We start from the raw sequence: 16,727 nt of genomic DNA on the forward strand, positions 1-16,727 counted from the left end.
CATCGGCCAAGAGCTGGGGATAAGTCATCAAACCGTTATTAACCATTTGAAGAAGCTTGGATTCACAAAGAAGCTCGATGTATGGGTGCCACACACGTTGACGCAAAAAAACATCTTTGACCGTATCGACGCATGTGAATCGCTGCTGAATCGCAACAAAATCGACCCGTTTCTGAAGCGGATGGGACTGGCGATGAAAAGTGGGTCACTTACGACAACGTGAAGCGCAAACGGTCGTGGTCGAAGCCCGCTGAAGCGGCTCAGACGGTGGCCAAGCCCTCATTAACGGCCAGGAAGGTTCTGCTGTGTGTTTGGTGGGATTGTCAAGAAATAATCTTTAATGGCTGCTTCCCTATGGCCAAACGCTCAATTCAGAACTGTACTGCCAACAACTGGACCGCTTCAAGGTAGCACTCATGAAGAAGAGGCCATCTTTGATAAACAGAGGCCGCATTGTCTTCCATCAGGACAACGCCAGGCCACACACTTATTTGGTGACGCGCCAGAAGCTCCGGGAGCTCGGATGGGAGGTTCTTTTGCATCCGCTGTATAGTCCGGACCTTGCACCAAGTGACTACCACCTGTTTTTGTCCATGGCGAACGAGCTAGGTAGTCAGAAGTTAGCCACAAAAGAGGCCTGTGAAAATTGGCTATCCGAGTTTTTTGCCAATAAGGAAGCGAGCTTCTATAACAGGGGTATTATGAAGTTGGCATCTCGTTGGGAACAAGTCATCGAACAAAACGGCGCATATTTGACTTAAAACAGATGATTGTAACTAATTTTATGAACAAATGAAAATTCAAAAAAAAAATACCGCAGGACATTTTTGACAACCTAATATTAACATGTTTCCCTAATTCTATGGTTAATAAAATAGGAAACCAATTACTCGCGGTCGACTCGAGTTTAGAAGGGTGACACATTTTCATTAGGAAAAGGATGGGATGTAAGGAGATGTGTTAACACTCACACTCACATTCACATTCACATTCTCATTCACACTGACATTTCACACTCAATTCTTAAAACTATCCTTACATCTAATATGTATTCACAATTTAACTAATGTTAGTAGGATGGGAACCGATAGCTCGTGAAGGACAAAAAGGAGGGGAAAAGGATGTATGAACACTCGAAGATCGATAGCTTTAAGGAAAACATATATTTGGGACATGTAATCAAGGTCTTATCAAGCCAACACAACTCTCACCGGCACATTGAGCTGCTTTCCTCGAGCCCGAAGGGAGTTTCCTAAATTCGATCTGGCGACAAGATACTCGCACGACCAAACAACGTGTTCGATGTCGTGGTAACCGTGGCCACAAACGCAGAGATAGCAGTGATTAGACATGAGTCGGGAGAAGGTGCGAATAAAGTCCCGACTCAAGTCCAGACTTTTGAACCACGGTTTGAGGCTAACCTTAGGGATAATTGAGTGAATCCACCGGCCCAATTCATCTTCGTTGCCAAATAGCGATGGTATTTTTACGGACTAAAGAATAAAATTCATTGAAGGCGATTTGACGCTGATAAATGTCGCCTTCAATCGCACCCACCTTTGCTAATGAGTCAGCCCTCTCATTATCCGGAATCGAGCAATGTGAAGGGACCCAGACAAAGGTGATGACATACCAGCGTCTGGATAAAGCACTCAAAATTTCTCGTATTCTCTCAAGGAAGTACGGCGAGTGCTTCTCCGGCCTCACTGAACGGATAGCTTCGACAGAACTAATACTATCCGTTACAATGTAATAGTGTTCAACAGGTCGTGAGGCGACGCTATCCAGCGCCCAGTGTATTGCTGCCAATTCAGCAATATACACTGAGCAAGGATTCTGCAGACTGTGGGAGGTGCTAAAAAATTCGTTGAACACTCCAAATCCTGTGGACTCATTCATAGAGGACCCATCAGTAAAGTACATATTATCACAATTGATACGCCCATACTTTGCATTGAAGATCGTAGGAACGATCCCCGATTGATGATAATCTGGAATTCCATGGATTTTCTCCTTCATGAACAGATCAAAATGTACAGAGGAATTGATGTAGTCAGGAAAACAAACACGGTTTGGAGTATACGAAGAAGGATCAACCTGCATGGAGACGAATTCATGATATGAGCTCATGAATCCAGAATGAAAATTTAGCTCCATAAGCTGCTCAAAATTTCCGATCACCAATGGGTTCATAACCTTACACCGGATGAGGAACCGAAGAGATAATAAATTGAAGCGATCTTTTAGTGGGAGTACGCCTGCCAAAACCTCGAGGCTCATGGTATGCGTTGAGGGCATACATCCCAACGCAATACGGAGACAAAGATACTGAATTCGCTCGAGTTTAATGAGGTGTGTTTTGGCAGCTGATTGAAAACAGAAACTGCCGTACTCCATCACTGAGAGAATCGTTGTTCGATATTGGGATGGGCTCCCCACCAGGTGCCGGTAATTGTACGGAGAAAGTTTATTCTTTGTTGACATTTTTTACTCAGATACCTAATATGGGCCCCCAAGTACATTTGGAGTCGAACCAGACCCCAAGATACTTGAATGACATAGCATGAGTGATCGGTTTACCCAAAAGTTGAAGCTTTGGTTTTGTTGGTCTATGCTTCCTAGAAAAAACGACCATCTCTGTTTTCTCCGTGGAGAATTCGATCCCTAGCCCAATGGCCCAGGTTGAAAAATTGTTCAAAGTATCTTGTAAGGGTCCTTGCAGGTCGGATTCGTTTGATCCTACGACAGACACCACTCCATCATCTGCAAGTTGTCTTAGGCTGCAATTTTGTGTAAGGCAATTGTCGATGTCGCTTACATAGAAGTTGTACAAAAGGGGGCTTAAGCATGAGCCCTGGGGGAGGCCCATGTAAGAGAACCGACTTACTGCCGAATCTCCGTGAGAAAAGTCCAAATGTTTCTCACAAAGCAAGTTATATTATTCAATAGAGGCGGCAGACCCCGAGAGTATAATTTGTCTGACAAAACCTCTATTGAAACAGAATCGAAGGCCCCCTTTATGTCCAAGAATACTGAAGCCATTTGTTTTTTTTCGGCGTAAGCCATTTGAATTTCTGAAGAAAGCAACGCAAGACAATCATTCGTCCCCTTGCCCTTGCGGAACCCATATTGTGTATCTGAGAGTAGGCCATTCGTTTCAACCCATCGATCAAGGCGAAACAAGATCATTTTCTCCAACAATTTCCGTATACAAGACCACATTGCTATCGGGCGGTACGAATTGAAGTCGGACGCGGGTTTTCCGGGTTTTTGAATAGCTATAACTCGTACTTGTCTCCAGTCATCTGGAACAATATTATGCTCCAGAAACCGATTGAATAAATTCAACATGCGATGTTTCGCAACATCAGGGAGGTTTTTTAGCAAGTTGAACTTAATTCGACGAATAGTGGAACCTGGGATGGGTTTCGTTTGAGCGCGAACCGCGCTGTCATAGATCAAACGAGAAAGGAAGTTATACTCCTCCAATGGAGGTAAACCATCTCTGGAATTGATGGCTAGAGCAATCGTGTCCGCATATTTTTTCCAGTCAATGTGTCTTGTGAGGTCATATGCCATGTTTATTGATTCAGAAGAATTCGACCCATTGGTGATAGAGATTTTGATTGGCAAGTGATCACTACCGTTGGGATTCTGGATTACATTCCACTTGCAATCTAACGATAGTGAGTTCGAGCAAAGCGAGAGGTCAAGAGCACTTGGCTTAGCAGGAGGTTTAGGTACACGTGTTGTTTCCCCAGTGTTCAAAATCGTCATATTGAAGCTGTTACAAAGGTCATATATCAACGATGAACGGTTGTCATCGTACTGTTCCCCCCAGGCAGTTCCGTGAGAGTTGAAGTCTCCCAAGATCAATCTTGGCTCAGGAAGGAGTGAGCACATGTCAACAAGTTGATTGCGGCTAACCGCAGCTCTCGGAGGCCAATACAAGCTGACAATACAGAGGTCTTTGCCTCAAATAGTAATAATCATAGTAATAGTAATAATAATAGTAATAGTAATAGTAATAGTAATAGTAATAGTAATAGTAATAGTAATAGTAATAGTAATAGTAATAGTAATAGTAATAGTAATAGTAATAGTAATAGTAATAGTAATAGTAATAGTAATAGTAATAGTAATAGTAATAGTAATAGTAATAGTAATAGTAATAGTAATAGTAATAGTAATAGTAATAGTAATAGTAATAGTAATAGTAATAGTAATAGTAATAGTAATAGTAATAGTAATAGTAATAGTAATAGTAATAGTAATAGTAATAGTAATAGTAATAGTAATAGTAATAGTAATAGTAATAGTAATAGTAATAGTAATAGTAATAGTAATAGTAATAGTAATAGTAATAGTAATAGTAATAGTAATAGTAATAGTAATAGTAATAGTAATAGTAATAGTAATAGTAATAGTAATAGTAATAGTAATAGTAATAGTAATAGTAATAGTAATAGTAATAGTAATAGTAATAGTAATAGTAATAGTAATAGTAATAGTAATAGTAATAGTAATAGTAATAGTAATAGTAATAGTAATAGTAATAGTAATAGTAATAGTAATAGTAATAGTAATAGTAATAGTAATAGTAATAGTAATAGTAATAGTAATAGTAATAGTAATAGTAATAGTAATAGTAATAGTAATAGTAATAGTAATAGTAATAGTAATAGTAATAGTAATAGTAATAGTAATAGTAATAGTAATAGTAATAGTAATAGTAATAGTAATAGTAATAGTAATAGTAATAGTAAAAGTAATAGTAATAGTAATAGTAATAATAATAGTAATAGTAATAGTAATAGTAATAGTAATAGTAATAGTAATAGTAATAGTAATAGTAATAGTAATAGTAATAGTAATATTAATAGTAATAGTAATAGTAATAGTAATAGTAATTACCTTCGCAATTACACATTGTCTAAATAGCTTATGCTATTCGTTCAAAACATTTCTAGATGTCGACATCGGTTGTGTTCCATTCACCCGAATTCCATTCACCCGAAACACATTTACCCGAATGTAACGCATACCCGAATGACATTCACCCGAATGTAACAAATACCCGAATTCAACATATACCCGAATGAACATTTACCCGAATGAACATTTACCCGAATGCAACGTTTACCCGAATGCGACATTTACCCGAATGGGATGTTTACCCGAATCAAGAAGGAAAAATTCCGACAAATCAGTGTATGAGTTTTGTCGAATCTGCTGTTAGGAAATTACGAAGTAAACTGAGAAATTGTAATGAGGAAATTCGAAAAAGATGTTGAAGACTTCGCTGTGTTATTTTCAGAAATTAGTGTAGGCACAACTGACATGCTGTCTTCTTTCCTTTCCGTATTGCTCTTTAAGACCAAGAGATCATTTAGGAATGAGCATGGGTTATGAAATATTTCGAAAATCCCGACCCGCCGTCGGAAGCGGCGGCCTCTCGAACCTGTGTTCCACCGATTGCCCGGTTTGTTTGAAACATAGGAGACGATCCTTTAGTCAGGTCCGACCGATCGTTAGCGAGCGTCGGACTGCATACTTTTACCTGGTGCATTACGTTTGCCCGGTTAATTATGCATGTCATGCATTTTGATTGCCTGGTTGCAAACGTGATGCACCAGATAAACGTATGGCGTCCGACACTCGTAAACGGGCTGCGTCATCCATAAGAATGGATGGACTTAACAATACGTTATAAAACTGCATTCTTTCACTTTTCATTATTTTGAAAAAGATTTTATTCAATGCCAGTATTTCTCGAATTGTACTTCCCACGAAAAATACTTTTTGAATGGAAATGAAAGTATGAGACAAATATGATCTTTATATAACACTGATCAGAATTAAATATACAAATACAAATACAAATATAGTAAAATTTGTGTATTATTTGAATATATCCTTCTTTTGGGTAAGTGTCGCTTTCGGGTATATGTTATATTCGGGTAATTGTTACATTAGGGTAACTGTCGCATTCGGGTAAATGTCACATTCGGGTAAATGTTACATTCGGGTAATTGTTGCATTCGGGTAAATGTCGCATTCGAGTAAGTGTCAATTCGGGTAGATGTTACATTCGGGTAGCTGTCGCTTTCGGGTATCTGTTACATTCGGGTGAGTGGAATTCGGGTGAATGTCTTTCGGGTAACTGTCATTCGGGTGAGTGGGTTTCGGGTAAATGTGACACAATCGTCGACACTGTACTTTGTTGTCCTAAAATCAACTCAGCGTACCTTATTTTATCAATCGTTATTAAACGAATGACAGTATTCCTGACCTATTCTAGTTATGAGGAACCGATATTAGTAAATCCGGATTTCGGAAAAAAACTATATTATTTAGCTCGATAGAGGCTAAGGGAGGGTAGTCAGATTATATTTTCCATTTTTAACGCCGCTATCCCTTGAAATATGTATATTCATATAGACCGCATAGTTTTACTAGCAACACCGCAATCTTTTCCCATTCGTTGCTCTCCGCAAATGGTGACTAAATGATGACGTAATTTTTCTTGTATCATTTATTGCTTTGCACTTTTCTGTGCAGTGGGTTTCGCTATAGTAAAATGGGACGATATATGCGGTTCAAACTTGTATGCAGGCTTCGAAAATGGTATGCGATGTTTGATACAGATCGGATATGCAATCAACAGTCTTCGTTCCTCTCTTAGTTTAATCACTAAATATTACACAAGTGATTACTGACATTCATACAAGTATCTGAATGATCCTCTCATATTTGGTTATATGTTCGTGAGAGTTTACTTGCATGACACATTGTGTGTCATTCGATTTTGATCGAAATCCAAACACTGAATAAAACTAAACAATTTATTAATTTTCACCATTACTCCGGCAGGTCGTCGTGCAACGGTAGTCGGTTGGGGAACATCGTACTACGGAGGAAAAGAGTCGACCAAGCAGCAGCAGGCAACGCTACCGGTTTGGCGCAACGAGGACTGCAATCACGCCTACTTCCAACCCATCACGGAAAACTTCCTGTGTGCAGGATTCTCCGAGGGTGGCGTGGACGCCTGCCAGGGTGATTCCGGGGGACCACTGATGATGCTCGTCGAGACCCGTTGGACCCAAGTCGGGGTGGTTTCGTTTGGAAACAAATGCGGCGAGCCGGGATATCCGGGAGTGTACACTCGAGTCAGCGAGTACATGGAATGGATACGGGAGAACACGAAGAAGTGAAGCGGAGAGAGTGGGCGGTACCAAAGTGTGTGCTTCGTGTATGTTCGGGTAATTGGTTGCCACGAGATGTCGCCATAGGGAGGATTACCGATATAAATGTGATAGGAGAAGAAGAGAAAAGATGCAATTTATTTAAACGTGTATTTTGTATATAATTTATTTTTCCTCCCATTCTTTTAAACAATAGTTCTTACCTAATGTATGTAACTTATGCACAGTTGTTTTTAGTATAGGATAAAGGAGAAATCTCAGCTAGTAAAAAAATACAACTGCAATTTGTTATCCATAGTCGATCAAGTGTTTTCTTCTGGTAGTAACGTGTAGTAAAATTTATTCCCCGTGTATGCGCCACTGGCGAGATTAAGTCGATATAATAAAAATGTACAGTAGACAACTGATTTTTACGTACCACTGATTGTTTGCTTGCTATATTTACGTCAATAATAATAATAATAATAATAGTCTGGTTCACTTTACTGTATCCAGTTATCCTAGTGCTATTTTCTGCTTTTTTTTTACTACAACAAATGAGACGGTTAGCTTTGTGTTATCTGGTTTTCAAAACCAATTCATGCTTCTTGTTGAAAGGAAAATCCGCTTTGATGTCTGCTGCCGGACGTAACCGGATTTTTTTCTGTATTCTGATTGGGGTTTAAATTTTATCATATTTAGTACATCTTCAATTGTCATTGTTTCAAATGGCGGATGTGCTAGTATCGTATGATCGGGCCAATCTCACGTGCAGACATAACAAATCTTAGTACAGTGTATTCAGGGCACAAATAATGCTCACAACTGAAAAAGAAGTTTAGGATATTACTCGTGATATTACTCACAGTCCCTGTTTGCAATAACTTCTCCCAGAAAACTGTCTCGCCCACCATTCAGTCGAACCTATTTCGAATCGAAACGTTTTTACATTATTTCTCTTGGAAACACAACAAACAGTTAGGATAGGTTGATTCATGAGTTGCTACTTAACAGTGTGATTACAGATTCTATTTATTTAGTTTGTTCCATAAAAATATTTCCCTCAGTGTACGCTTCGGTTTGCTTAGTCTAAACACCGTAATCCGAATTGTCATCGAATCATTTGAATCAAATGTAGTTTTAATTTACACTACTGAAAAAACTTTTTACACATTTTCTACCATCTTTTGGTTTTGTTACGGTTTTGGTATGTATTTGCATAGTAATAATTAACTTTTGTGATAACCCTGTATTTCATCTGTATTTTTCTTGTTTTATCTATGTTTTATCAGAATGGTGCGGTTCCTTTTTTGACCGCGATTTGCTGAGTTCCGATTGTGATTAGTGCTTCTGTGATATCAGTTCGCTTTGTGGTATAAAATTTCCCAGAAACGGATGTATTATGATTTTTTTTGCACTGGTTTCTGTGATACGTATCAGTGGGGCCACTTGGTTTTTTAAAAATTATCTCTGCTCTTTTTCAGCTTTTCAGTATGGCGATTCTGTGTTAAAATGTGAAACGTTTGCTGAGGATCGTTGCGTAATTTTGGACGTGTTCATTTTCAAAAACAGTGCGGAATTCGACTGTCAATGAAAAAAAAAAGATCTTTACTAAACGGTACGTCAATGTCACGGAATCGAATAACGTGAAAATTGGCGTAAAAGGAAAAAAATAACAATGTGACACCAATGTTGTCAGCAATTCACATTTGCAGAGATCACACAAATAGATGACTTCTGAATTTTCGGTGAATTTTCGCAGGGTTGATAATTGCTGACGTTTCGGTATATTTTTGAAATTGAATTCTGTTCCATTAACGTTTCGTTTGATGAGAATGGGTGAATTCAAAGTATCGACAATGTTTGGTAGCTGATATAGATCCAGCCATGATTAGAAACGATAGATCCATTATTGCTCAGCATTTTGTGGATTTTTTTCTCGGCATGAACAAAAAACAGCTTTTTGTCGAATCGGTATTCAAGAGTATCTGGTCTTGTTGTATCCTTGTTTTTGATACCTAAACATCCATGTAGGTTCAATTCGCTTCGATATAATTATTTAAGGCTGCCCCAAACACAAAATATCGGGTCATTCGAACCCTAAGTTCGTTCAAAACACGTCTATTTATAAGATTTCGTATAACACTGAAAGATTTTGTTCTCCACAAGGGCGAAGAAGAGTTCCTTCGTCATAACACATCATTGCATAAATTTCCAGTTGACAGACTCACATTATTTTTGTATAATACTAAACTGCAGACGGTTTCATGACATTCTGGATCTGTTAACAGCAGTGCCATCCATGTATCAGTCTGGAAACTTCTTGCGCGATGAGATATGATGGGTTCGTTTTGAGTTGCACTTTCATCCGTGTGAACGTCAAAATAATTCATTGAGACTATTTGTGCACTTTTTTTTCCTCATACCCAGCTTAAGCTAGGGTGCTTCCGACTACATATATAAAAATGTATGGAGTGTGCATATATAGAGAAGGATCGCCTATATAAATATGTATTCTGTTGAGCAGTATTTTTCTGTGAGTGTGAATTTCATAACCGTATTGTTTGCGGCGACTCCACATTAATTGGATTGTAGTTAAAACTTCGTTTGCTATTTCTGGTTTTGGTTGTTTGATTTTGCTTGCTTTTTCCTGAAAAAAACTACGTCGAATGGCATTTTTTGGGCTTTCAATTTACTTCCATGGTATCCCGCTTGTCTATTGATCTTAGCTCTAACGTTACCACTAACTTCCATAATAATGACTTGTAATAACCGTAAGATGTGGCGCTGGTAGGGCTGCGGAAATGGACAATCGGCAGCACAGCCATGGGGATGGGTGATCTAATCTTCCTCCTCTTCCCGGAAGAGATAGGTGCTCCAGTAGACCAGGTTGAATAAGGCGAATACCAGCGGGAACGTTATCCGGGAGATAACGTCGATGCGCTTCGAGCGAGAGCATTGTCTTTATGAAATGAAAAAAACCATATTAATGTGTATACTTTAGAGTGAAGTAAAGTTCCTAAATAAAGGAATAGTTTATGAGAGCAAACGGTTGGTGTAGTGTTTTAAGGGATGAATAAAATAAATGTTCAACAAAAAAAATTTTGGCTGTCCCCAAAAAAATTTTTCATGCTTGAAATAATCTTCTCAAACTACAAGTTTCTGATCCATAACTTCTTAGTGTTTTTTGATTATGACAAATGATAATGGCTTTGAATGATTCATACTACTGATGTAGCATATATGAAATATGAGTAGATGGAAAAAACGTTCAACTTACTCCAGATTTCATTATTTTTTTTCAATTAATTATCTGTTATAGAGGAAACCGGTTTAAAATCGACACCCTAAGGATTTCCACATATTTTCAAGACCTCCCAAGTATCTTTGACTTCAGATCTAAAGAATCTAAAGAATCTGTTAATCATTTATTGGGTAGAACATGAATTCCGATAGAATACAAAAATTTGTGTTTTTAGGTGAAATGAATGGGAGTACGAGTAAAACCGACACCTTGTTGAATGATGAAATAACAAGCAAATTCATATATTTCTCTGATGGATTATTGAACCCCATAGCTCTCTCGGCCGATGTAGCCTCGAGTGCTTTCGATTCGGGTCTAGAAATCAATCAATTATCTTTCTCTTATTGAAAGGGTGTTTCAATTTTTTTTTGCCAATTCAAAAGTGGCGGACAAACTGCTCCGGTGTAAACTCGGGAGTTCCGATCTCAGCTTAGGTGATGTAGCTGATAATCACCTAAGATGATGTAGCTGATAAGCATTGTTCGACGGATCCAATGAACTCTGGCAGCCTTTTTTGTTGGCATACCCAGGTGTCTGTTTTGCCCCGAATAGACTTGAAATTTTCGAAACGATTATTTTGAGTAACACGGGCTGTTTTCGATTTACTGACCGATTTCGTTTTGTTGTTTGTTTGACAGCAACGCGACTTCCGCAACCATAGGGTGACTGGAGGGTGACGGTTCTACGCTGATTTTCATTACATAAACATTGCGCATTCACTATATGCATTTTGAAGTTTCATATGTCATACTTCGTATATATTAGGTTGGGGAAAAAGTAATCCCTTTATTTTTGGGTGAAATTCAAAATCTGTTTCAATATGCTTCGAATTAATTTGGCTGCAATATTGATATAAACAATCCCTGGTGAAAATTTAAGCAAAATCTTCAAAAATCACGATTTTTACCTCACTGTACATGTAATAGACACTCAAATTTCACCTTAACGCTGAAAGGTTGCATTTCTTCTTGAAATAAGCCATATTTGAAAAGTAAAAAAAAATATTTTTTCCAAACTGTATATAATTGAGTCCAAAATTGTATATAATCGAATTACATAAAATCGAGTCCGACCTGTATTTCATAAAAATAAAAAAATGCAGACGGCGATAACTAGGAAAAAATAGAACGTTCAATTCTCGATACATTATGAAAAAAAATCATGAATATAAAAATGATTTTACACATTTCAAAGCAGCAATACTTTATTAAATGATTCCAAAAGTTCAAATTACCAAAAAACTGTACCGCGCAACGCTCTAAAATTCATAAAAAAATCACATATCAAAAAAAGCTACATTTAAATTGAAATTATGTTTTAATGGATCTAAAAATAAAAAAAAACCAAAATTTCGAAATAGACGGATTTCACGCCGACTCAACTGGTTATTGGCAGCACCATTTCAGATTGCAGTGAAACGTTTTGGGTGTAAAGATATTGGTCATTTAAGCAACTTTGCATACTTGAAATATTCCAAAAATAATTAGACTACTTTTTAAAAAGGGCCAAAGTTTTTTTTTTTTTTCCAAAAATTTATATCTTAAAAACTATGAGTAAGTCTTACTTTTTAATATTTTGGTGAAAGAAGAAATTATAGGAAATCGTTCAAATTTTCATAAAAAAATAATTAAAAAAATTATTGTTTTTAATTTACACTAATTTTTTTTTTCCAAAACTAAAATTCAATTTTCTCAAAAACGTATTTTTTAAAAATTCTCAAAAAAATTATTTGAATATCCCGTACAATTATCAACAAGTCGTCCATAAATCCGAAGATGGGAACTTTTACAGGAAAAAAGTTTATATCACAACAACTTTTCCATGTTGTTTTTGAAAAAAATAACGAGTCCTAATTTTGTTTAAAGTCAAGATAGCAATATAGTTTAATCGACAAAGTATTAGATCTTGTTAAAATATAAACTTTTGTCGAAGACGTCAGCTTTCTATCATTTATAGTTTTTAGAATATGTATAAGTCAGTTTTGTATGAAGACTCCTGAAAAAAAATAATGTTTTGCTCGAAACATTTTTGTGTGTAAATTCTCACGTTTGACATGTTCTTGACATGTTTCTAAATAGAGAAAAGTTTGCAGAACATTCAAAATGCGATAATTTATACATAAAAATGTAACAAATTGAACATTAGTAGCATTTTTTCGAAAAAAACATAAAAAGTTTTTGTTCGAAAATCTTTTTCAATGTAAATGTGCCCATCGATTTATGGAAAACTTGTTGGAAATTTTAAGGGCTATTTATATCTTTTTTTTCAGAATTTTAAAAGCATATGTTTGCCAGAAAAATTAATTTTAATTTTCAAAATATTTAAACTATATTGCTATCTTGACTTTAAACAAAATTAGGATAAGTTGTATTTTTTTCAAAGAAAATATAAAAAAGTTGTTGTTAGAAAAACTTTTTTCCGGTAAAAGTGCCCATCTTTGGATGTTGTTGATAATTGTACGGGCTATTCACACAATTTTTTTGAGAATTTAAAAAAATACGGTTTTGAGAAAATTGAATTTGATTTTTTGAAAAAAAAAAATTTTGGTGTAAATTAAAAACAATAAATTTTTAAATATTTTTTATGAACATTTGAACAATTTCTTCTTTGATCAAAATTTTGTAAGTCTTATAGTTTTTGAGATAGAAATCTTTGAAAAAAAAATTAAAAACAACTTTGGCCTTTTAAAGTCCAGTGGTCCAATTATTTTTGGAATATTTCAAGTATGCAAAGTTGCTTAAATGACCAATATCTTTACACCCACAACGTTTCACTGCAATCTGATATGGTGCTGCCAACTCCTAAGACGAGTTGGCGTGAAATCCGTCAATACCAAAAAAATTACTTTAATTCAAAAAACATTATATTCTATTAATATTTTTTATAATTTCGCTGTCGCTGTACACCATAATAAACGCACTTTGAGTATTTTCTCGAATTTTCATTTCCAAGCCTATTGAGCCTGAAAAAAAAAGAAAACTACGTAGCTCTTATAGTGAATCATATAGGGATTCAAAAAAATTGCCTAATATTTAAATTCGATACCTTATACAACATCTTCCATAATGTTGGTAATAAGGTTTGGGGACACTTTTCACGAACATAAGAATACACTACAATTATAGATTTTAGGAAAAAAATTGAAATAAACGAATTAAAATTAAAAAGAAAATAAAAAATTATCGAAATATTCCTAAATTAAATTATGATTTTTTTTTACAATTTTTGTTACACGTACTGTTCAAAACTCAACAAAAAGTGAAGAAACATAGTCACCAGTTCTGCTGTCCAGTTCCGAAAAGATCAAAGATTAACCCACTGGAAACAACCCGCAAAAGTCTCCGGAAGAATTTTGAGATAACGCTCCAGAAGACCTAGCTTTCGCTGCAAACATTTCTGGGAATTCAACTCTACTAAATGAAGATAGCAATAAGTGCTTAACGCCTGCTCAAGCACTGGCTGGCTGTAGACTTGGATCTGACGAACCGGAAATGTATTGTGCTTCGATAGGGTGTGAGCCACTTACATAAAGATTGCTTTCCAAGTCTGTATGCTCTGAAAAAAGCAAAGAATAAAATCATCCCGAAAAACATTTCGGTTTCGGAGACATTAGCTGATGTGGCCATTCAGGAGCTGGTTAGTTCAACAGTTAACGGTATTTTTAAAACCTTGCACATAACCACGTATTCCAAGTCAATTTAAGGCTCAAATGAGCCTAATTGTTGACAAACCGAAATACGGTAAGACCAACAACGGTAACGTCGCGCGCAGTTTTGTTCCCGATCCTTCCACAAGTGTTGCAATCACTGGAATGGATGTAAATCTCAACATAAAATTTTCTACTATTTTGAGAATTATATCCAGTGACAAGCAAACTGATATTACAAAATATCAAGCAATGTTGCGGGAAACAAGGCAACTCTACTTAGCTTACTATAGCTACATGCCTTTGACCATACACAAGCTTTTGATCCACAGTGCCAACATTATTTCAATGTTCGATCTACCCATCGGGAACTTTTCTGGAGAGACCTTGAAAGCTACCCATAACATCATCATAAAAAATCGTTTAAATCACGCCGATTTTTCTGTGCTGTGTATGAAAAGAAGCATATTCGATGGTTTTTATGCATTTCAGTGCGAAAAAAGCATATTTCCGTCTCAATCATCCACTTCTGAAATCATTCCCCTCCTCACATCAAATGCTCTAAGTTTTTCTAAGTTTTTGCATGACATGATTTCTACACAAAACAGCCACGTGCAACCGAAAAGGCAAAGTGTCCCATCGCAAAGCAGGGGAACAAAAGGAAATTGAACGGCGAATGGCGTGGATTTGAGTTATGTTCTTGGGGGAAACTTTTTTATGTGGTCCCTATCTACCGCACAAAAAATTTTTTTTTTCGAAATGTGTACCGAACACGATTTTTTAAAGCTGCTGGTGAAGTTTTGCGCGATTTTTTATGCGACTTTTTTTGTGCGGTCGCTATCCGCCGCACAAAAAAAGTTTGCCTGTATTTCTTGACTAATCTTGAAGCAGCAAGCTTCAAGAGCGAAATTTTGAAAGTCTTTTTCTAGTGACGATTACATTGGAAATAAGAAGGAATAATAGGTGTAGAATGAGGTATAATCAATACTTAATTATATTTCTATAAACTGTTGAATGTGAGACACTTTTGTCATTGATGCAATAAATGTGTAATTAATGCCAGTAATGTGTATCCGAAAAGATCAGCATTTTTCACTTTTGACAAACAAATAGTTTTTTACATGAGATTATTCAGATGGCATAAGAGATTTATGCAAACAATTATTCTGCTCTTTAAAAACAACTACTTCAACATAATTTAAACCAGTAGTTACCCAAATGATGATATCTGCGTATCCGAAATGATCAGAACTTTTCACTTTAGATAAACAAAGATTTTGTCGCTTGAGACACATATGCGATTATTCAAATGACATTATACATTTATGTAAACAGTAGTTCTGCTACTTAAAAATCAATTTTCCCATCACACCAAAGTGTTACAATGCCTAAATTCTGCTGTTATGATTTTTGTCCCACATTCCTATGCATTCAACGCACTGTGTAGCGTTACAAAATCTAATGGAAAATGAGAAACATAAAGACTGTTCGCTGCATAATTTTCCTTAAGATACCTAAAAGTTCTCGATTGGGTTACGATCTGGTAAACAAGCTGGCCTCTGTTCGATAAACCACGTGGCCGTCTTGTTTTTATGAATTGATTTTTTTTTTTTATCCCATTTATTTATTTAAGGCTCATTAGCATTTTAGCTGTAACAGAGCCGAATTTTAATCGTGTACATGTCTCACATGGTTATCATATCTATAATTAATTAGCACATTACACAGTTGCCATTCGCCAGTATTTCTTCTATACCATTACATATGGTACATTCACACAGTAGCCATTTAGGCGTAAGAGTATTCTTTCTGTTCTTCCATTATCCAGTTGGACCACCGGACAGCGGAGACAGTTGATTGATCATTGTTGAGTTATTTATAGAACAGCAGTCCGATGTGTCTTGCAGAGCAGAGCAGTTGCATGGATGAATCGATCTTATTTCGACCGTGGATCGATCTCCATCGCTGATAATTGTTGCGTGGACGTAGCTATCCTGTAACAACACAAAGATGGTCAATGAGAGCCCTGAGTTTTGAACTCACGATCGATCGCTTACTAAGCGAACACGCAACCAATGTGGCTACGGAGACCCCCGTTTATGAATTGATGTGATTTGCTGTTGCCTCGTCACCCTGCCAGACGGCCTTATGGTAGTTGGCCGGACTCTTAGCCATGGCCTATGAAAAGTTAGATGTCGGCATGTTCTTCAACTTTTAATTGTTTTTTGACTGTCTTCGCCATGGCTGTTGCAAATCAACTGATAAGGGCATCGGAGAATTTTTGTAGAAGGTTTATTGAACGTTGGATTTAAGAAAAATTTGTTTCACTAAATTATCTTTCGTAGTTTTTTCATCGCCATTCGAAATTAAACCTTTTTTTTAATGCATGCGTTATTCGCGTCAATTTATTCGCACTATTCTGAACGTCATTCGCTGTGCTGAATAGGGGATTGCTTTGAACCTTTTTTTTCAAATACCATACCATAAATGGGCTGCTCCCCAATTAAAAAACAGTTATGTATCAACAATAGATGCCATATTTATTTTCAAGTTTCGCTATCAATAGGTGTGAGGGGTGTGCTCCCGTGGCCGA

The 16,727-nt window shown here is 36.5% G+C and overlaps 2 protein-coding genes across 15 annotated transcripts in view; one reads left to right on the top strand and one right to left on the bottom strand.

Annotated features, from left to right (window-relative positions):
* LOC129777918 (uncharacterized) overlaps positions 1–10,157 on the top strand; it is a 75,606-nt gene extending 65,449 nt beyond the window's left edge. Inside the window, exon 5 of the mRNA XM_055784492.1 lies at positions 6,874–10,157. Within this exon, the coding sequence (XP_055640467.1) occupies positions 6,874–7,214 (341 nt within the window). The 3' untranslated portion in view covers positions 7,215–10,157. The remainder of the gene's footprint in view (positions 1–6,873) is intronic.
* Positions 7,342–16,727, bottom strand: part of LOC129777919 (glutamate-gated chloride channel) — a 179,071-nt gene continuing 169,685 nt past the window's right edge. For all 14 annotated transcript variants that reach the window (XM_055784503.1, XM_055784496.1, XM_055784507.1 and 11 more), the window contains one exon: positions 7,342–10,146. In XM_055784503.1, the coding sequence (XP_055640478.1) occupies positions 10,026–10,146 (121 nt within the window). In that variant the 3' untranslated portion in view covers positions 7,342–10,025. The remainder of the gene's footprint in view (positions 10,147–16,727) is intronic.

This window comes from Toxorhynchites rutilus, chromosome 3 (assembly GCF_029784135.1).
Source record: "Toxorhynchites rutilus septentrionalis strain SRP chromosome 3, ASM2978413v1, whole genome shotgun sequence".
Classification (NCBI taxonomy): domain Eukaryota; kingdom Metazoa; phylum Arthropoda; class Insecta; order Diptera; family Culicidae; genus Toxorhynchites; species Toxorhynchites rutilus.